Source organism: Toxorhynchites rutilus, chromosome 1 (genome assembly GCF_029784135.1).
Source record: "Toxorhynchites rutilus septentrionalis strain SRP chromosome 1, ASM2978413v1, whole genome shotgun sequence".
NCBI lineage: Eukaryota > Metazoa > Arthropoda > Insecta > Diptera > Culicidae > Toxorhynchites > Toxorhynchites rutilus.
Window position 1 is genome coordinate 36,400,582 of NC_073744.1, and position 19,678 is coordinate 36,420,259.

General features: G+C 40.5%; 1 protein-coding gene across 1 annotated transcript in view; it reads right to left on the reverse strand.

The window, feature by feature from the left end:
• The window catches only part of LOC129766986 (ETS-like protein pointed), a 281,564-nt gene that overhangs the window by 228,165 nt on the left and 33,721 nt on the right, over positions 1-19,678 (reverse strand). Inside the window, exon 3 of the mRNA XM_055767589.1 lies at positions 8,332-8,452. Coding sequence (XP_055623564.1) covers positions 8,332-8,452 — 121 coding nt within the window. The remainder of the gene's footprint in view (positions 1-8,331; positions 8,453-19,678) is intronic.

The following is a 19,678-nucleotide window of genomic DNA, read 5'->3' on the forward strand; positions in this document are numbered from 1 at the left end:
GCCAGAATCTAAAAACCAATTCAATGTGGCACAACGTAAATTAAGAAAGCTATTACAAGACGAGAAAGATGAAAAATTCCATAATTACTTAACTGAATTATCGCCAAATCAAAATAATAATTACTCACTATGAAAGGCAACTAAGAATCTAAAACGACCTCAGCTACAGGTCCCGCCGTTTAGAATGACCTCTGGTAATTGGGCCAGAAGTGACGATGAAAAAGCAGCAACTATTGCAAACCATCTTCAAAAAGTTTTCTCTCCGAATCAATCCGGACCTAATCAAGAAACGCTCGAATTTTCTGGTGCTATAAACCAAAACAAAATGAAAATCAAACATCGGCTGGTGAGACATGTTATCAATAATCATATCAATGTGAAAAAGTCACCCGGTATCGACCACATCAACGGATATATGATCAAGGAACTACCTGACCTAGCAATTAAACATCTCACGAGAATTTTCAACGCAATGACCCATAAAGGATATTTCCCACAAGCATGGAAAATTTCGACCATCATTATTATTCCTAAGCCAGGGAAAGACGCACAGTAAGTGGAATCTTATAGACCTATCAGCATCCTTCCAATCTTCTCAAAGGTGTTCGAAAAAATTATCCTGATAAAATCAGCGCCCGAGATTGAAAGAATAATCCCGAATCATCAATTCGGATTCCGAGCAAAACATGGCACTATTGAACAAGTGCACGCGGATACTGCTCAGCGCTTTTTCTTGATGTAGCTCAAGCTTTCGATAAAGTCTGGCACGAAGGACTGCTCTATAAAATTCAAAATATGCTACCACAAGTATATGAAATTATGCGTTCTTATCTATTGGGAAGAAAGTTTCACGTTCGGTATAACCAAACTCTATCACCAGAGCAAGAAATTTATGCTGGCGTTCCTCAGGGCAGTGTTCTTGAACCAGTTCTCTATCTCATCTACACAGCTGATCTCCCGACCGCGCGTAACTTAATGACTACAACATTCGCAGATGACACAGCTATTCTCAGCAGTCACAAAAACAGAACGATTGCTTCACGGGATCTCCAGGAACACATAACGGTCGTGGAAAAGTGACTTCAAAAATGAAGAATTAAAGTAAATGAAACAAAATGTGTCCACGTTACGTTCACACACATAGATGCGAAGAAAACGCAATTGAAGATGCGAGCAAAACAAATACATTGGCTAATCGGGAAGAAGTCGAAATTAAAACTAGAGTTCGAACTACTTCTATACAAATCCATGCTGAAACCTATTTGGCATTACGGCTGTCAACTATGGCAAACAGCTTCAGCAAGTAATATCGAAATCATCGAAAGAGTACAAAATAAACTGCTAAGATAAATTACTGGCGCCCCTTGGTACATCCGCAATAGTGTCATACATCGAGACTTAGGGATGGCGACGGTTAAAGAAGAACTTCATTAAACGAGGAGGAAATATGCGGAAAAGGTGAAGAATCATCCAAATCCACTAGCAAGGCGACTCGGTCAACCTATGGTAACACGTCTGAAGAAAAAAACCTTAATTATTTGAACGTGGTCAAACGTTAGTGTAGTGCTTCAGCACACATGTGAAATTTTAACTGTAAGAATTGACAACAAACGTAATACTTTATTATGTTAGAACTAAATGTATAACCAATTATTGTTATTTCCACATTATGGAAGATTCAATAAATGTATGTATCAAAAAAAAAAATATTTTTTTTGTTGCTGCAACTAGATATCGCTAGAAAAGCACTCCTTGGAATGAATAAAAGAGCAAAACACAAAAAACACAATTCATTACAAAAGGTTGAAAGCATTCGCGTTGGACGATTCAGTTTAACTGCGACAAACATTTAAGTCTGCTTGCTGAATACTAACAACCGTTCAAAATGAACTTCTGTTGCTTATTGATTGTATATTTTGCTCCAGAACAACAGAATGAATTGTTTGTTTCAGGTTGAAAACATCGAATTTACAATGCTACATGAGGAACTGAAAGACTTCTGATGATTCATACTAATATCTGCATGGATTCTAAACTAGAATAAATACGCTGCTGTATTTTAAAATTATTTCGAAGCAAATAAGAAGTTGGCAAGTTCAAGAAATTATGAAAATAGTGAACGGCAAAGGCAGCTAATTTTAAAGAATTTTTTTTCCAATTCATTTGCTTGTAAGGCTCAATCGCATTAGCTTTGCGGAGCTGTTAATTCAAGATTTGTTTATACAAAATTTCAACTTAAATCTATTTTTAGTAGGTTTCGACCGATTACTCACGGTTTACTCGAGGTTATAGAAGCAACAATAATTTTCAAGAATATCAGTCGCAGTTTTGTATTGACCTAGTCGAGAATATAAGAATATAATGGTCCTATTTAATGTATCCGGCTCTCTAGACTATTCACTGAAGCCTTCCTTAGACACTTAGTGATGAGATGAGATCTTGGTTGAATAAAATTATTACTCTCATCAAAATATATTGCGAACATGGTAGCTTGTGTACAGATTGTGCTCCGTTAATTTCAGTGTTTATTGTGTACAATCGTGTGTGAAAATTGTGTTCAACAGTCAATTTAACTGACGATTTGTCGGATAAGTACATGATTTTCTTCTATTTTCTGATTTCTTCTGATTTTAGCTAATATAATTGAACAAAACGCTAGTCTGCTATCACTTTGGTGGCGACCGTAGCGGCATCATTGTTTGAGCGTCTTTTTGTGTCACTTGTGTGTTTTGTTCTCGACTATTGCTGCTACATGTATGGAATATTGCATGCAAGATGAGTGTGTGCAGCGACTGTGATACGAACATAATGATCGATGATGATCCAGTCGCTTGTGGAGGGATTTGCGATATCACCCGATATCACCGGCGCTCTTTTACTTTCTCTGAACGAGTTCCAGAGAAACATCGATGAGCATGTAAAGGTAACCATTGAGAATGTAACAGAGAAACGGATCAGATCTTTCGCAAAACTTCTTATTGAGAAGATGGGAAGTATTGAGATCAATATTTCCAACCATTGAAAGATTTGAAAAGTTCATTTATTGAAAATAATATCGAAGATAAGAAATTAGCTGGGATAAACCGGAAGCGGGTTCTGAGCAACAGAACTCGTTCTGATGCAAACTGCTCTAGTAGAAAAAAACAAATTTTAATGAATCAGCGCGAAGAACCGGTACAGGTGGAAAGAGATGACAATATAAATGATGACGAGATTGAGAATAATATTCGCACATACGCAAGTGTGTTAAAGTCAAAATACGAACAAAAACGTGAGGCTTGTCATTGTGATTGAATCTGTCGAGTCTTCGCATAAAAATTATGATACAAGACAATTTTTGAAAGAGAAATTAGATCCAAAGTCATCAAAATTAGTAGTTTTAGAAACAGGAGAGACGGCTCGATTAAAGTCGAGTGTGCGGCAGGGGATAATGTAGAATCTGTGAAGAGTAGCATCGAAAGTAATCTGGGAGATAAGTTTAACGTTGTTGTTCCCAAGTTCCCAAACCGATAAAACCAATATTGATAGTTTTGGGAATGAGTGATCGATTTTCCCCAGATGTTTTCGTTGACCTTTTGAAAAGTGAAAATGAAGACATCACGATCAATGATGTGAAAGTTATTGAGGAATATGAAAATCCACGTTCAAATTGCAAGAAAAACAATACGTTTATTGAGGTGGCTTATGACACTTATAAATGTCTGATGGCTACTAGAAAAGTAAGCATCGGATGGGATAAGTGTTCAGTTGCTGAGGCCTTTAATGTTCTGCGTTGTTTCAAATGTGGAGAATTCGGCCACAAGAGCACAAATTGTAATAATGAAGAAAACTGCTCAAGATGTAATGAACATCATCGAACATCTGGATGCTTCTTGAATGGCGTTAACGTTCCCTTGTGGAACTTTTTCCGTCTCAACGTATGCATTAACTAGCGTCATTTATTAATACTTGGTCGAGATTTCTTAAGCCAAATAACACGCCTTGAATGTATTCCGAGGGGCAAGCTCTTGAATACGCATGACCACAGTGCAAGTCGAAGGAAATTTCTTTGACGAAAAATCCATCGAAAAATCACATCTGGATGCACATCAACTAAATTGAAGTGCGTAAATTAAAATAAAATAAAGACAACTGAAATCGGACGTCACGCTTCCGACTTTTGCGCTAAGCAGCACATTTGGTGATTCATTTTTATTTATATAGGAATCAATGCTTGAATTTAAAATGTTCTTTTTTTGTTTTATCATTTTATGCTACATTCTGCCTTCCTCTATGTTTGTTTTTAAGAGACACTTCATTCGCTTCTATGCGAGAACATTCTACACTAGCATCACAAATGTAACTAAATCGATTTCCGAGCGGGCACTGTTTTAGTCTGCTTTTTTAAGCTATTGAAACACGTTTTCCGGATCAGTAAGTAGCAAGCATATAACTCTCATAATCTTTCGAATAAAATGATTACATTACCACTTCATTGGACGGGAAAAGAATTATCAACGCTCAATGTAGGAATCGATTCCTCCTCGTACATACCAAACTGAAATAATTCCCCCCTCCCTGCCAGTTGGAATTCATCGATCGAATGCGGCATTCGAGTACATTTGATATAAGAACAGCTTGATATGGTGAAATATTCTCTATTCCATATGAAATAGTTCGTATTCTCTGCTATCGAATCCATAGCCAATGGCACCATTTGTACACAATCTATATCGAATTATCATCGATGCTGAAAGATAAAATATGTAGTCCTACGTCAAAAAAAAACTCCGAGACACATCTGTGACACTTAATTTCTAAACATCAGTAGTATACAATTTTTTGAATGCGTTCTGACACATATCCCATTGAAAATTGGCACGAACCTGATATGCAAATGGATTCTGAAAAAAAATCTATCACGACCATAGGTTATTAAATTACACCTAATGTACAGTTCAGCCGAACTGTTTTTGAAATGACAGTTCGTATATGCAACAAAACCAATTCATTAAGATTTGCATACTAGTTTTCAAGGTTTGACGTTCAACGTTGGAATTGTAATGAAAACAGCTAGTGGTTACGAATTGAATGCTAGTTCAATTAGCTCAGTTATTGTTATCATTACGTTAGCATGATGCGTTTCATTCTAATTCCAGCATGACAATAGAAATGTTATATCAGTTATTGTTTGACTACAGATACAACCAAAGCAAAATAACGGAATATCCCTTCGGTTACATTATTTCATTTCTGCAAAGTTCATAATCACACTACACCGCTAGAACTGGCAGCACTTCCTAGGAAAAGCTTAATGTTTGTTAATTCGTTCCTAGCTACCAGTGTTCACCACCAGATGACTCTATTAGCGTCTCAAGCGCCTCGAATCAATTGAAAATTGACCTGTTCATAGAAAAGAAAAGCAGATAAAAAGAACCTCACCAATCAGGTACAATCAGGTTTCAATACCGAAACCACAAAACTAGAGCTAACTCAATAGTTTTATGCGGTGCGGCATGTGTTCAGGTTTGCTGGCTGGCTGGCAGGCAGGCAGGTTGGGGGCCAATCAACAGCAGAATAAAAAAGCGATCGCTTATAGGAGATAATTATTTCGAATTTACCCGCATCGAGCGCGGTGGCATGCTTCGCGCCAGGGAAGGAAGAACAATCAAGCGAGGTGCAGCAACAGCAGCACTACTATATCATTAAAGCGAAGAAGCATGAAGCGGAGCGTTTGGATCTATCGAACAGGTCGAACTATTAGCGAATCAGGAACCCACCCATCCCTGGGAGGCTAGAACATGAACAAAAACAAAACAAAAAAGAGTTCCACCACCAGAACCTGAAACTGTGTAATTATCCGTTATTAGAGACGGTGCTTCGACCGCGAAGCAACCGTCCGATACATTCGGAGTTTCCAGGAATCTAAAAAAATCAAAGTTGACAGAATAGTGTGTATGCACGCGCACATATGTAGATATGTAACCGCCACAAGTTCAGCTGACCTTCGGAATAGTAGAGACCTGTAGAGACGATCGCGCTAGACAGAGAGAGAGAGGACAGAAGGGGCACCACGATAACGACTTTCATCTGTCGGAGGGGCTTTTCGATTATTCTTTGTAGTGATTTTCGTCGAACATCAAGGCTGCTGTGCGCGGCGAGATGAGCGATGGACGCGCCTTTTCCATCGCACCGACATCGCCTTGGCAATGCGGGGTGCAGGGAGAAGGACAGGGGTCGTCGTACACCCATAAAACGATCTGTTGTTGTTGTTGACTCTCGACAACGCTGCTACTGGTTTCCATTCCACTTGATATGATGCTATGATGTGAGAGGGCATGATCTATTGAGTTGTATCTAAACTGGTTGGGTTTTGACAGATTGGCTTAATTAATTAGACTGTTTCGTTCCGACAACAGGGAAATAATCTAATCGTTGATGAACTCGGGGCTATTCGCGGGGTGTGGGGCTTTGAACTCGCTCAGTTACGGGAGTAGATCGCCGCTTTTTAGATCATCTTCAGCTGACCCAGTTGCATCATTTCGAAAGCATGCATAGTGAACCGTTCTGAAATGTCAAGTATTCCAGATAGGGAACCTAAGCTTCCGTTGAGATTAAAGAACCGGTGACCATTGAAAAGTCATGATAAAATCTAACGTAACCTTTATCAACCGACACTCGGCCTTATCACGTGGCCCAAAAAAAACCTCGATTGTATTTTGTGTGCGCATCACGAGGTTTTCATCATGACCTAATCCAACCTTGAATCGGGCAATAAAAAGCGATTAACGATAAGAGAATTTCAATTTATTGCTTTATGCTCAATTGGATATATTCCACCATCACTCATTACCGTCTCACGATTTCTTCGACTGTCGTCTCAGTCACCTCTGCTGTAGTTTCTGCGGAACCTTCCGTCGTCTCGGAAGCTGCTTCTGTGGTCTCAGAAGTCTCTGAGCCTCCTTCTGTGGTCTCGGGCGTTCCTTCCGTGGTCTCCGTGGCACCTTCCGTCGTTTCGGGGACTCCCTCGGTAGTCTCTGGAGTTTCAGATCCTCCTTCTGTGGTTTCGGTAGGTCTTTCAGTGGTTTCGGAGGCTCCCTCCGTAGTTTCTGAACCACCTTCCGTGGTTTCGGTCGCCCCTTCGGTAGTCTCGGGGCCACCTTCCGTAGTCTCTGGCGTTTCGGATCCCTCTTGGGTGGTTTCAGTGGCACCTTCCGTAGTTTCGGTAGTTTCCGAAGGTTCCGCCGTGGTCTCAGTGCCACCCTCTGTGGTCTCAGGGGTCGTCTCAGGAGTGGTGGTACCCTCTCCCTCTCCACAGTTCGTATCCAAATATGATCTCATGTAGCTATGGTCCGCCTGCTGCAGCCCCTCAACACTTTGACGACATCCATCCAACATCTCCGAGGCCCCTTCGGCGATTTCTGAATGTGCTTCAATTTCCTGCCAGAGCAGGTCGGTCCGGTTAGCTCGCAGGTTGCGGAAATACTCCAGCTCGCGCTCGAGTGCAGCTTGCAAGACGGCCTCATCCAGCACACCCTCAGTCGCCAGAACCTGGCTCACATCCGAAATCGCCCTCGTATTCTCTCTCGCGAACGCGTTGTGCTCCGGCCAGAAGCGTTCCTGTGAATCTACCTCGACGATGTTCCATATCAAATGCGCACACTGCCGTATGTCGCCACCTTGATAGACCAGGTGCTGCTCCCGCAGCACTAGCACATGTTCCCGACAGGTTTCACTAACTCCCTCCTGGGTTTGGATCGCCTCCAGGAAAACCGCATCTTTCGCTCTCGACATTGAAACGATACCACCCAGCTGGGTCAGCAACACCACGTTGAAGCCTTTGATCATCGCACTGTTCCACGAGCGCATTCCCTGCAACTCGCGTTCTGTCTCGTTGGAATAATCCGCAAATGCATTGTTGAACTCCTCCAGGAATCTTGGAATGCTAGCGGCGACAGCCAGCTGAACAGCTAGAGTCGCCACGCCGGCAGCCAGCAATCTTTTGAAAACCATCCTTCCCTATCGGAATGCTTCGAAGAACTGAATAGTTTCCAAAACCATCCACTCGATTAAGAGCGGGTGTTTCCGATTGAAAAATGCGGATTTAGACCATTCTAAGATATGGATCCAATCTAATCTGGCGTTAATTGTACAATCCACGACTGATAACACGCGACCAAAAATAAACCGCGCAGACCTTCTGGTCGCCAACGCACAATTGCTAGGCTTTGGAGTTTGGAAAAATTCATTCCATCAACTTATCGCCAGTTCATCGTGCGTGACAAAGTCCGGCGACGATAGCGAGGGGCACGGAAATTCCAGAATTTCCGAACGAAATGGGGTCAAACTTACCTAGTGAAGCTTCCGGATCGCTCAAATCCGACAGGCTCGGTACTTTTTGGATATTCCTAACATGTGGTCCATCGTCCAGTGGTTCCTGCTTCAGTTGGATTTGACTTTCGCCATCGTAACTCTGGTTTTCGGATCGGGGGGAGAGAATAAACGAAAATGGATGTTAATACTGTGTACTTTATGATGAAAGACGATAGCGTTTCTTTTTTGTCGGTCGTCTCGTGCAAAGATGAAGGAACCAAGAGAGGCACATTGCGGCTTTCGGTGCATCCTGCATCGCCGAGTTGTAGAGGGGCTTCTTGCCCAGGAGGGCAAACACAATAAAAACTTTCCACCGTGTCAAATTACCACGCGATGGCGTGGAAATTTTGACATCTCCATCATCGCAATCCGAAAAACCGGGCACTAAACGACCGTGACGGAAGGAAGTGATGCAGGTCATCTGGACCCATTGGCCGGAATTTGTTCCCGTTTGCATCAGGGCCAGACGGCGCAATAATCTCGTGTGGCGATGGATGACAATCGCAATTCGCTATTGAGTTTATGACAGTTAACAAACTTGGAGGTTAGTTCCGTTATGTCACTCATTTGCGCCCGATTACAAGTGGTTTGTCCCTGCGCCCCGGAAGATGAAACACAGGAAAGCGCTCATATTGGCTCCCGATGACGGATGGAATGGTGATCTAGTGTGTCATGTTCGAAAGCACTTCCAGCCGTCGCGGCGTTGTCTTCAACAACTAGAGGATTTATGTGCGGATGACACCAGAGAGGGGGAGACCATAAATGTGTTAACGAAGTGATGATAATTGAGATATTTGTGTATATATGGTTCTGGCTGATTAGGGTTCCCTCGAGCAGAATATTATCTCTGTCGGAGAAGGGAGAAGCTGGAACACTAGATTAAGTTGTTGCATGCCGATGTGCGGCATCACATGATTTATGGGAGAATAACGTGCTATCGAACGATATTTACGATCTAGTGAGCCGGAGTGAATCAAAATCGAATGGGTGCGAAAAATTACACATAGTGATTCCAAACCAATTCGCTCGCTGCGCAAACACTTCACTCCCAACTTGGCAGCAGCGTTTTATCGCCTTCAGATGGGAAGCCGGGTCGATCGTCATCACATCTGGCCGCTGCTGCCCTAGTGAGCACATTTATCGCTCATTTGTTTCGCTGCGTTCTCGTTTTCTTTTTCATTCACTCTAAACTCGCCCACACTCACTCGCATATTCAAATCAGCACCACGACACGCCACGATCGTGCGCCGTCCTTTCGCTGCAAGCTAGCAGGTTCAGTCAGCAGTTTTATGAATGAAACAAACACCCGCGCCACAACGCTCGAGACAACCCCGCTTGGGGCGCGTGTCGATTCATGCGAAAAAACCACGCGATCCAAATATCAACCAAACTATTTGCCAATCACAACATCAACCGATCACCGGCAACCGGCAGCTCGTGAAGCTGCTGTCCTCCAAGAACTGCGGCACGGTCGTTCGCCGATTGTCCTGGCTATTTTCTTCCATGTTATGTTGATCCACCTGCCCATCTTGCGGGCCAATTTATGACCGCCCCTCGGACGCGGACTCTAACCCGGCGAGAAAGGGGTTTCTGACAAGCCCCCGGCGTGCTCTGATGGGACACCATTTTTCACCACTGCTGTCTGCTGCGAGAGTCCCAATATTTTGACAGTCGCCAAACGAGAGAGATGCAAAGCAGTTGCGCGTCTGGGATTATTCGATCCGCTGCGAAAAGCGGATGGTTAATCATTTACGATCAGTTTCCTTTTCTCACAGTCGGTCAGAACGGAACGATAGATCAACTGGGCGGGGCGGCAGGGTGGAGGTGCATTTCCACTCCGCAGCGGCTGCGGGATATAAATAATTTGCTGAAAATTGTGAACATTTTGAAGCGGCACGCTCATTGTGAAAAAAGGGATAGGTGAATATGAATAGAACGCGAAGCGATCAAAGGCATGCAAAAAATTCTCGGGGATTAGTCTTTATTTTTTGGAAATTAGCCTTTTAGTGATACATTAGTCAAAAAAGTTGGTATGATGAATAATATATAATATTTTTGCTCTATTATATAGTGACTTTCAACACTTTTGGTTGGGTCGTCACTGTTACTTTCGTTTCTGAAAGAATGTCGGGAGTGATAATTGAACTCATGTCCCTTAGCGTGAGAGGTATGGATATTACCACTACGCCAGATCGTCTCCACAGATGACTAATGACACAACATTGTTAGAACGTTCATGTGGCCTACTTTTTAGAACGATTTACCGTTCTGAATCATATTTCGGACACTTCAGGCATTTGATGCAGAAAACAGATCTAAAATTAATGCACAGGTATTATTTGGTTGATATTTTTAATAAATTTGTTCAATATGCTTTGAAGCTTTCTACCATGGCACCTATTTGATTGAAAACATCAAAAAAATGGGTGAGTTATATATATGATATAACCGCGAGGTTGACGTGGGACTACCTTAATTTGTTTGTACTGATTAAATTTTTGATTGGATGAAATTCAATTGAATTCAATATATTTGCTTTGTGAGTAAAAAGATTGTATAATGCCATGTGAGGTCAATTCATGCATTGTGATAGATTATGTTGATCATTACAAGTAAATTTAATGACAGTCCTTTTACGTTTAGTATGATGCCAAGGACAAAATATTTGAACGGAAAAATTATTAACGATTATTTTATTTCACATTTCCCTCTGAAGTTTGCATCTCTTAAGTGTACGTACTTCTCGAACCGCAAATTTGCTTGATTTGATGAACTTGAAGCACTCAGTTTCGATTTTGACATGTACAGTTGTGTTCAAAATAATAGCAGCACCTAATGCCTTTTCATATGTTTTATCATTTCTCGCATACATACCCTCGATGTTGTCTACTACCATTCATATGCGAAGGTAGTATTTCTCGTTTAAAACTCATATTGTTTATAACCAGAATATTTAGTTCAGTGTACATCTTATTCGAAACTTCTGGCTGCGTACTTCTCGCGCGGTTCAAAAGAATAGCAGTGAAGTACGATTTCAATAAACGCATGTTTTCGTTCGAAGATTCCATCAAGTTTTGTCGTTTCGAGGATCGGTAAGAGTTTATATGCTTATATAAATGTAAAATATGCACAAGATAACATGTATTTTTGGAATCAAGAAAGCTAATTTCAAATTATTAACATATTTCAATTTTTAAATCACCACTGCTATTATTTTGAACACAACTGTACATCGAACGCATATTGTATAATCAATAGGCGTTATCGCAGCAAATGGTTATCAACAATTTGCCTACGCATACCATAAAATGATATGCGTAGAAATTTAGTGAACAGAAGATATGAAGGTATATCCTTCAATTCAACTTTGAATAACCGAGCCAAAGCGTTGTGTTCGTACCCGCTTTTGTATTTCGTGTTAGGAAAACACTTTTCGGAGTGCAAAAAAAACATGCGGGTGCAGAAGTTCCCCCGGCTTGCTTGAATCAACAACTTCAACTTCTACTTCTTAATTTTAAACTTGAAAGTTCATTCGTACAAAAGTACTCGCAGTTTGCATTTATTTGCAAAGCCGATTTCCTCAGACATCTTGGTTTTGAAGTCTGTGTTAGGCAAACACATTTCATTCGGAACAAAAATGCCCCCGACTTGCATGTATTTGCAATGCTGATTGCCTCAAACACCTTGGTTCTGCAGTCTGTGTTGGGGAAACACATTTCAGCCGGAACAAAAATGCCCCCGACTTACATGTATTTGCAATGTCAATTTCCCTAAGCTTCTTGGATTTGAAGTATGTGTTAGTCGAAACAAAAGTAGCCCCGACTTGAATGTATTTGCAATGCCAATTTCCCCACGCTCCATGGATTTGAAGTCTGTGTTAGGGAAACACATTTCAGTCGGAACAAAAACACCCCCGACTTTCATGTATTTGCAAATGCGATTTCTCCAACGCCGCTTGGTTTTAAAGTCTGTGTTAGGGAACACATTTCGGTGAGAACAAAAGTCTCCATGTATTTACAATGCTGATTGCCTCAAACACCTTGGTTCTGCAGTCTGTGTTAGGGAAACTTATTTCAGTCGGAGCAAAAATACCCCCGACTTGCATGTATTTGCGATGCCAATTTCCCCACGCTCCATGGATTTGAAGTATGTGTTAGTCGAAACAAAAGTAGCCCCGACTTGAATGTATTTGCAATGCCAATTTCCCCACGCTCCATGGATTTGAAGTCTGTGTTCGGGAAACACATTTCAGTCGGAACAAAAACACCCCCGACTTTCATGTATTTGCAAATGCGATTTCTCCAACGCCGCTTGGTTTTAAAGTCTGTGTTAGGGAACACATTTCGGTGAGAACAAAAGTCTCCATGTATTTGCAATGCTGATTGCCTCAAACACCTTGGTTCTGCAGTCTGTGTTAGGGAAACTCATTTCAGTCGGAGCAAAAATACCTCCGACTTGCATGTATTTGCGATGCCAATTTCCCCACGCTCCATGGATTTGAAGTATGTGTTAGTCGAAACAAAAGTAGCCCCGACTTGAATGTATTTGCAATGCCAATTTCCCCACGCTCCATGGATTTGAAGTCTGTGTTAGGGAAACACATTTCAGTCGGAACAAAAACATCCCCGACTTTCATGTATTTGCAAATGCGATTTCTCCAACGCCGCTTGGTTTTAAAGTCTGTGTTAGGGAACACATTTCGGTGAGAACAAAAGTCTCCATATTTTCGTGTATTTGGAATGCAGATTTCCCCAAGGCTGCTTGGTTTTGATGGCTGTGTTGGGGAATCCGTAAATCCGGCCAATCAAAACGAGGCAGTTATGGTGTTTAGATAACGCCTAACATTTTACAGTTATTCAATTGTTTATCTAATGAATAACAGCATTTTATTAATTGCGATAGAAGCGTAGAAATATTCCCTATCAATTGATGCAAACATCTTTCCGATCCAGTAAGAAATCTTCGAGTTATAAGCATTCAGAATCTTTCATTTTTTCCTGCATGTTCTGTGTTTAGCTTTTTATTTTACCTTACCACACTCATTTGTTTCCCATTTTTTCCACTGCAAAAAACCATAACTTTTGATCTACTAGACCGATTCAGAGGATCGACATATCAAATTGAAGCCAATGAGTTAGTCTTGTTTGAAAAAAATATTACACTCTGAATAAAAATGGATTTTGTTCTCGTAATTATTGATTATATTTGTTTTTTATAGCTTACATCGTTTCGGGACCAAGAACGCATATAAACGGCATATTTTTTTATATTTTTTCCTGAAAGTTGTTTTTTCACATAATATATACGAATACAAAAGAGGTGTTATTTTTCGTTTTTAAGTTATGATTTTTCAAAGTTAACATGTTTCAGTTTTCGTTCAATATTTCTATGTAACTAGACTGGATATATGTGACTATAATTCAACTAATTGGCAAATGTGTTATTTTTTTCAAAATTTGGAAAAATTTGGAAATTTGGATTTTTTGGACTATCGGGTAACTTTGAAAAATCATAACTCAAAAACGAATAAAAAACGCCTCTCTGATTTCGAGAAATATTATGTGAAAAATACTCAGCTTTCCACAAAAAATATAAAAATATATAGCGTCCTTTGTCCCGAGACCATGAAAAATATAAAAAAGACGGGTGGGTAATGTCGGGGACATAACCGGAGTGACGTAGGACTATACAAATGGGACAGCTTTTGTTAAATATATATTTTAAATATATTGTTTTATTTTCTTCTCCTACGTGAATACCTACCTATCTACCTGAAAAATGGATTTGTTTACTTTTTACTCTTTATGAATATGTTGATGGTTCTGAAAAGAACCTTTGGTGTTGTGTTTTTGTTATCACTCGATATTCCCATCTTGTTCGGTTAAACCTTCCTGTTTAGCTATTACGTTTGCCATTCGCCACAGCTTTCACAGTTGGAAAATTTCTTCCCATCCAGCTTGTGACATGTTGTTCAGTAAATTACATTTAATGCGACGTGCCGGAGAAACACTTTGCCACTCACTGAATCTAATTGTTGCCTTGATGAGCGCCGAACCGAAGCTGCTCTGTTCTTGATGCGGGTTTTCTGATTGTCGTGAGCAGCTTTGCAAGCTAACTCGAGCACTCCGACAGCCGAAACTCTATAATCGCTGTTAGGTATACTGGTGCTCCGGCACCAATCCGTTCGGCCTAGTTACCCTTGCGGAGCAATCAGTAAATGCGACCAACAGGGAACTGGAGACCTGCACGGTTCGAGTGAGACTTTGCCTTTCCCTTAACTTGTCCTCCTTTGTTACGTCCACGATGCCGATGCCGTACCACCACACGGGTTTACGGTTTGAAACAAAATAAGATATTTTTTTGGGGTCCGCGTGTTTTATACTCTAGCGGTACACACTCACAGGATAGAGACAAATCGGCAGACTCAGCCAGAGGGGCGAGTCCAACGAGACGAACGAATGAGCGTTAAAAGGGAGCGATGGCAAAAAAAATACATTCATTACGATTTGTTCCCTCGTTGGATTCACATGCAGGCTAAAAAGGGTCCTTTTCAGGATCACAAAATTATCTTCAATCTAAAGAGTTTATTGTTTTGTTATTACTCGATATCCCCATCTTGTTCGGCTAAACCTTTCTGTTTAGCGATTGCATTTGCCACTCGCCACAGCTTTCACAGTTGGAAATTTTCTTCCCATCCAGCTTGTGACATATTTTTTTTTACAGTAAATTACATTCAATGGCACGTCGCATTACCACCACTCAGTATCGGATTGGAGGTAATTTTAACCTGTAATTGATCATTTGCGATGACAGTGGTACAGTGTCGAGATTCAACGTGGGGTCATAATATGGACCCCGAACTCTATGTTTACAAAAATGTCCAACTAAATATGTCGCATTACAGGTCCGTCCAATTAGCTAAATGTCGAGATAAGTGTAAATTACTGTACTTTCAATCTAGAAACAATTTAAGAATTGGTGAAAATCAATAAGCTCAGAACAACTGCCAAATTCACATACTCATCAGATCCTGGCAAACAAATTATGAAAAAAACAATTTGTGTTTTATTATTATTTTGGATAATGTTTTAGAAAGCATTGAACTGTATTTCCTAAACTCTTTTTTGGAAGGTTTAATGGCCCTGAAAAGCGCCTTGTTTTATGGAATGGTTCCAATTTAGAAAACTTAGTACTCGTGGTTTTAAGAAAAACCATTTCGAACGCCCTCGATGCCGCCTTGTTCTGGTTTTGCCATCAAAGCAGATTGTATAAAGAACAAACTTTTTTCTTCCGCTACCTGCTGTCGTTTTGCGATTGCGTTTGCCACTCGCTGCAACTGCCTGTTGTTGTCTTGATGTCCACCGAACCGAATGTGGTCTGTTCTGAATGCGAGTTTTCTTATCGTCGCGAGCAGCTTTTCCACTTCGGCGGCCGAAACTATATAACGCCGGCTAGGTGGACTGATGCACTGATACTAACGCGCTCGGCCTAGCTACCCTTGCGGGGAACTCCAGAACAACACGGTTCGAGCGGGATTTTGCCTTTCCCTTCACTTTTCCTCCTTTACCATGACCAGACATGGCTGCTTGGGTTGGTTTGTTGATGTGTTGTGATGCGAACCTGGTGTACGGTTTGAATGAGAATGATCGTTACGGCAGCGGAGCGGGGATTTTTAAGCTGACTGGCTGGCTCGAGAATTACGCATGTGTGAGACTGCGACCAATGTTTCGCTCATTTTTTTCTTTTTCCTTTCCAATCGTGCTTCATTCTATTTCGCTGCTGCTCTGGTTGCCCGTTTTGGTCGGTACGATTTGAGGAGCACAAAATGGACCAATCAAAAATGGGCACATAGTGCATTTTGACAACGCTTGATATTTCACAATTCTTCAATTATTTATCTCAAGAAAAATGAAATGTTATTCGTTATGATAGATGCGTAGATATATTTCCTATCAATTGATGCAAAAACCTTTGCGATCTATTGAGAAATGCTCAAGTTATAAGCGTTTCAAATCTTGCATTTTTTCCTACTTGTTCAGTGCCTAGATTTCCATTTCACCCCCTATATCTTCCGGTTAGACGTAGTCCTACGTCAAAACGAATACAATCAATAATGACAAAACAAAAACCTGGAATTTTCGCAAGCGTATCATTTTTCCAAGAATGACTAGCTAATTAGCTTTAGTCGACCGTCTAAATCGGTTCAGTAGTTCACAAGTTATGAATTTTGGAAAAATGTAATTTTTGGAAAAAAGGGGGAAAAGTCGATTTTTCGGACCACTCTGAAATGGAAATTGGTACCCTAATAAAAGCAATAAAAATAGAGGCCAATCATTTTGCGATTAGGAACAAAACGACCGCTTTTTACGAAAATCTAAGAACCGCTATATCGGTTTGGCATGGAATAGCTGCATGTAAAATTAATTATATAGGGGAGGTGGGGGTAAAACGAACATGTTAAGAGGAACTTCAATTATACCTTTGGGAACTCATCATAATAACATGTAGAAGGTGTTCTCATTAATAGAAATCTGAAATTCAAAATGTAACTATACAAATCAACCACGTGTCCATATTACACCAATTGTCCGTATTACCCACGGTTCCCCTACTGATGTCCATGAATGAAATTATTTGAATTACTCCAGCTGAGAAAATAAAAATATAATCTGTACTAACTAAAGCACACTTTTCGCGACCCTTAACACAACACATCGCCATTGGCTGATAAACAAACCTAAATGGTTACGAGCTGAAATAATTCCATTAAACCTCCCACCATAAATACCTTGCCGTCGTCATTCCAATGAATACCCCATCCGCTACAAATGATGATGCGTAATGTCATTAACATTTTCCCATCTTTTATATTTTTTGCTCGATCGCAATTTTCGAACCGAGTCCAGCGCCGCCGGATGAAATCGAGCAAAGGATCAGTAGCAGCAGCAGCCGGGGAAAATATGACAACTTTATAATTAAACCCCCTGAAATATGACATTATAATTCGACCAGACAATATTTCTCCCATTTCCACGCGCTCTCTTCCCTCGGGTGCATACTTGCGATGGACGAGGACGCTGTCGCATCGAAGCAGGCGCGCGTGGAGATGCGATAACAAAGGGAGAAAGAGTTGAACCCGAGCCCAAGCGACGACGACAACAACAATAACATGTCAGAATGAGTATTCAGCAGCACTTTCTTTCATCCGCTGTTTTACGATTGGTTTATTATCAGTTCGGATGTTTTGCTTGTTGACATCACCGGCGCGCGCTCGATTTCGCGCGAAGTGATGGCATCGTTGATTGTACGCCCGCAATGAACCGTACTCAGAGTTGTAACGTAATGTATTATGAAGGTTAAGGGATCATTGCTACTACATTTTTTTTTTTTTACTTTTTGTTGGAAAAAATACAGTAAAATCTGTTTTTGTGCAGTTTTTTGTACGACTTTTTGTGCGGTATCTGAGAAGGTTAATATTTGATGATATAATCGGTCATTTTGTGTTTTTTCGATCATTGATATGTATTTCATCGCTCAAATTCATTGTATTTCATCGCTCAAATTTTGGATTTTTTTTCACTAAAAGTTTTTGACGTAGGACTACGTCTTTCATTTCTATACCGGGGTGTAAAATCAAAGTTTCGAAAACGAAAGCGTTACGCCGGACACCGAGATTTTGGGCGTTAATAGCTTTTAAACAACTGAACGAAATGGTATGATACACACTTCATTCGAAAGATAAAATGTCTACGCGTTATATACTTGTTACTTTTTCATCCAAAAACTTGTTTCAATAGCCTTAAAATTGCTTTCAAAACAGGCTATTGAAATCACCAATCGGTATATAAGCGAGCGCCGCTCGTAAACCCACTCAGTTATAATTGAACAGCGATTGGAGCATGTTGTCGCTGTTGTGGTGAAGCTCTCCGTTTATCATGAAAGCGCGGATGAACGGTGTCATCAAGAGCCTGTTTGTGCACCTCAGGCCAGAAGAGAATCCATCAGGAGGAGAGTGATGCCACAAACGGTTCCCCGGGAAGAGATCGGAGCAGTCGCCACACACACACACACACATACACGCGCGGAACTCTTCGTTTGGGTGCCATTCAGCATCGAGAAAATTCCGGAAAGTTTCAATCGTTCCTGAAAAATAATCTGAAAAATACATTCATGCGAAAGAGTTTATTTTAATGTTTTCTAATCATATAGGGTAAATGATCTTGGTTTGTCCAATTTGAGGTGTTTTTACGCAACTAGTAAATGCAAATCGATTTTTCTTCATGAAAATCACACATAATCGATACGAGTTTGGGTTTGTTGAAAAGCCCCAAGTCTCTAGTTGCTAATACTACCATAAGATGTTGAAATTATTCAAATTTTTATGTTTTTTAACGATTTTCCTTAAAGAAGAATTATGATCATGGTTTGACCACCTCTGATCATGGGTTGCCCAAAAAAATGATCATGGTTTGTCCGGTTTTAGAAATCTCCATTTTTGAATGAAAACATTCGAATTCACAATTAGATGTTGCATTTATCATTGCTTGAGTTTACTGTCATCATATTGATTCATTCATAATTTAGGCTTTCTTCAGAATATTGCTTTTTCTTGAGCATTTTAGAAGTGTTCACCTCAACACAATCAACACAGAAAAAACATACTTCTGCTATGCGCGATGCACACCATAAACAAACATAAACAAACTGCAGCGCGCCAAGCGGTTGCCATAGAAATCATGTGGACAAAACAACATTATTGAATTGGACAACTCATGATCAGAATTGAGTTCATCAAATTGCGTTAATTTAATGGTTTAGCTATGTAAATCCGATACAAATGGTGAGCAAGCATGATGTTTACAATATTTATAAGTGTTGTAATCCAGAAAAGGTCTGAATACGTGCCAAATAATCATCTGGTGATCGATTAAAAGTTAGCTCGAATGAGGGGCGCATTGACACAAAAAGAAGGTGTATTTTATAATCCTTTAAAACATGTGATTTCGTAAAAATATACTATCAAACTACTATAAATCATGTAAAAGGCAATTTCATTTATATGTTTCGAAACATTCGAAGGCCTTATTTGACACAGGAGCGCTGAATTAGAGCATTCAAAAAAGTGGGCAAACCGTGATCATATTTCCGACTGGACAAACCAAGATCATTTACCCTAACACAGCGACCAAATACATGTGGTTTTGTGATTTTTCAATCAAGTGGTGGTTATCGAGTTAGCATTACCCACTGGTGGTGGACTTCGGGAAGAATCAGGTAAGATACCGCTGCTGCAAAATAATTTGCCAGTTCCCCTTGGCATTGAAAA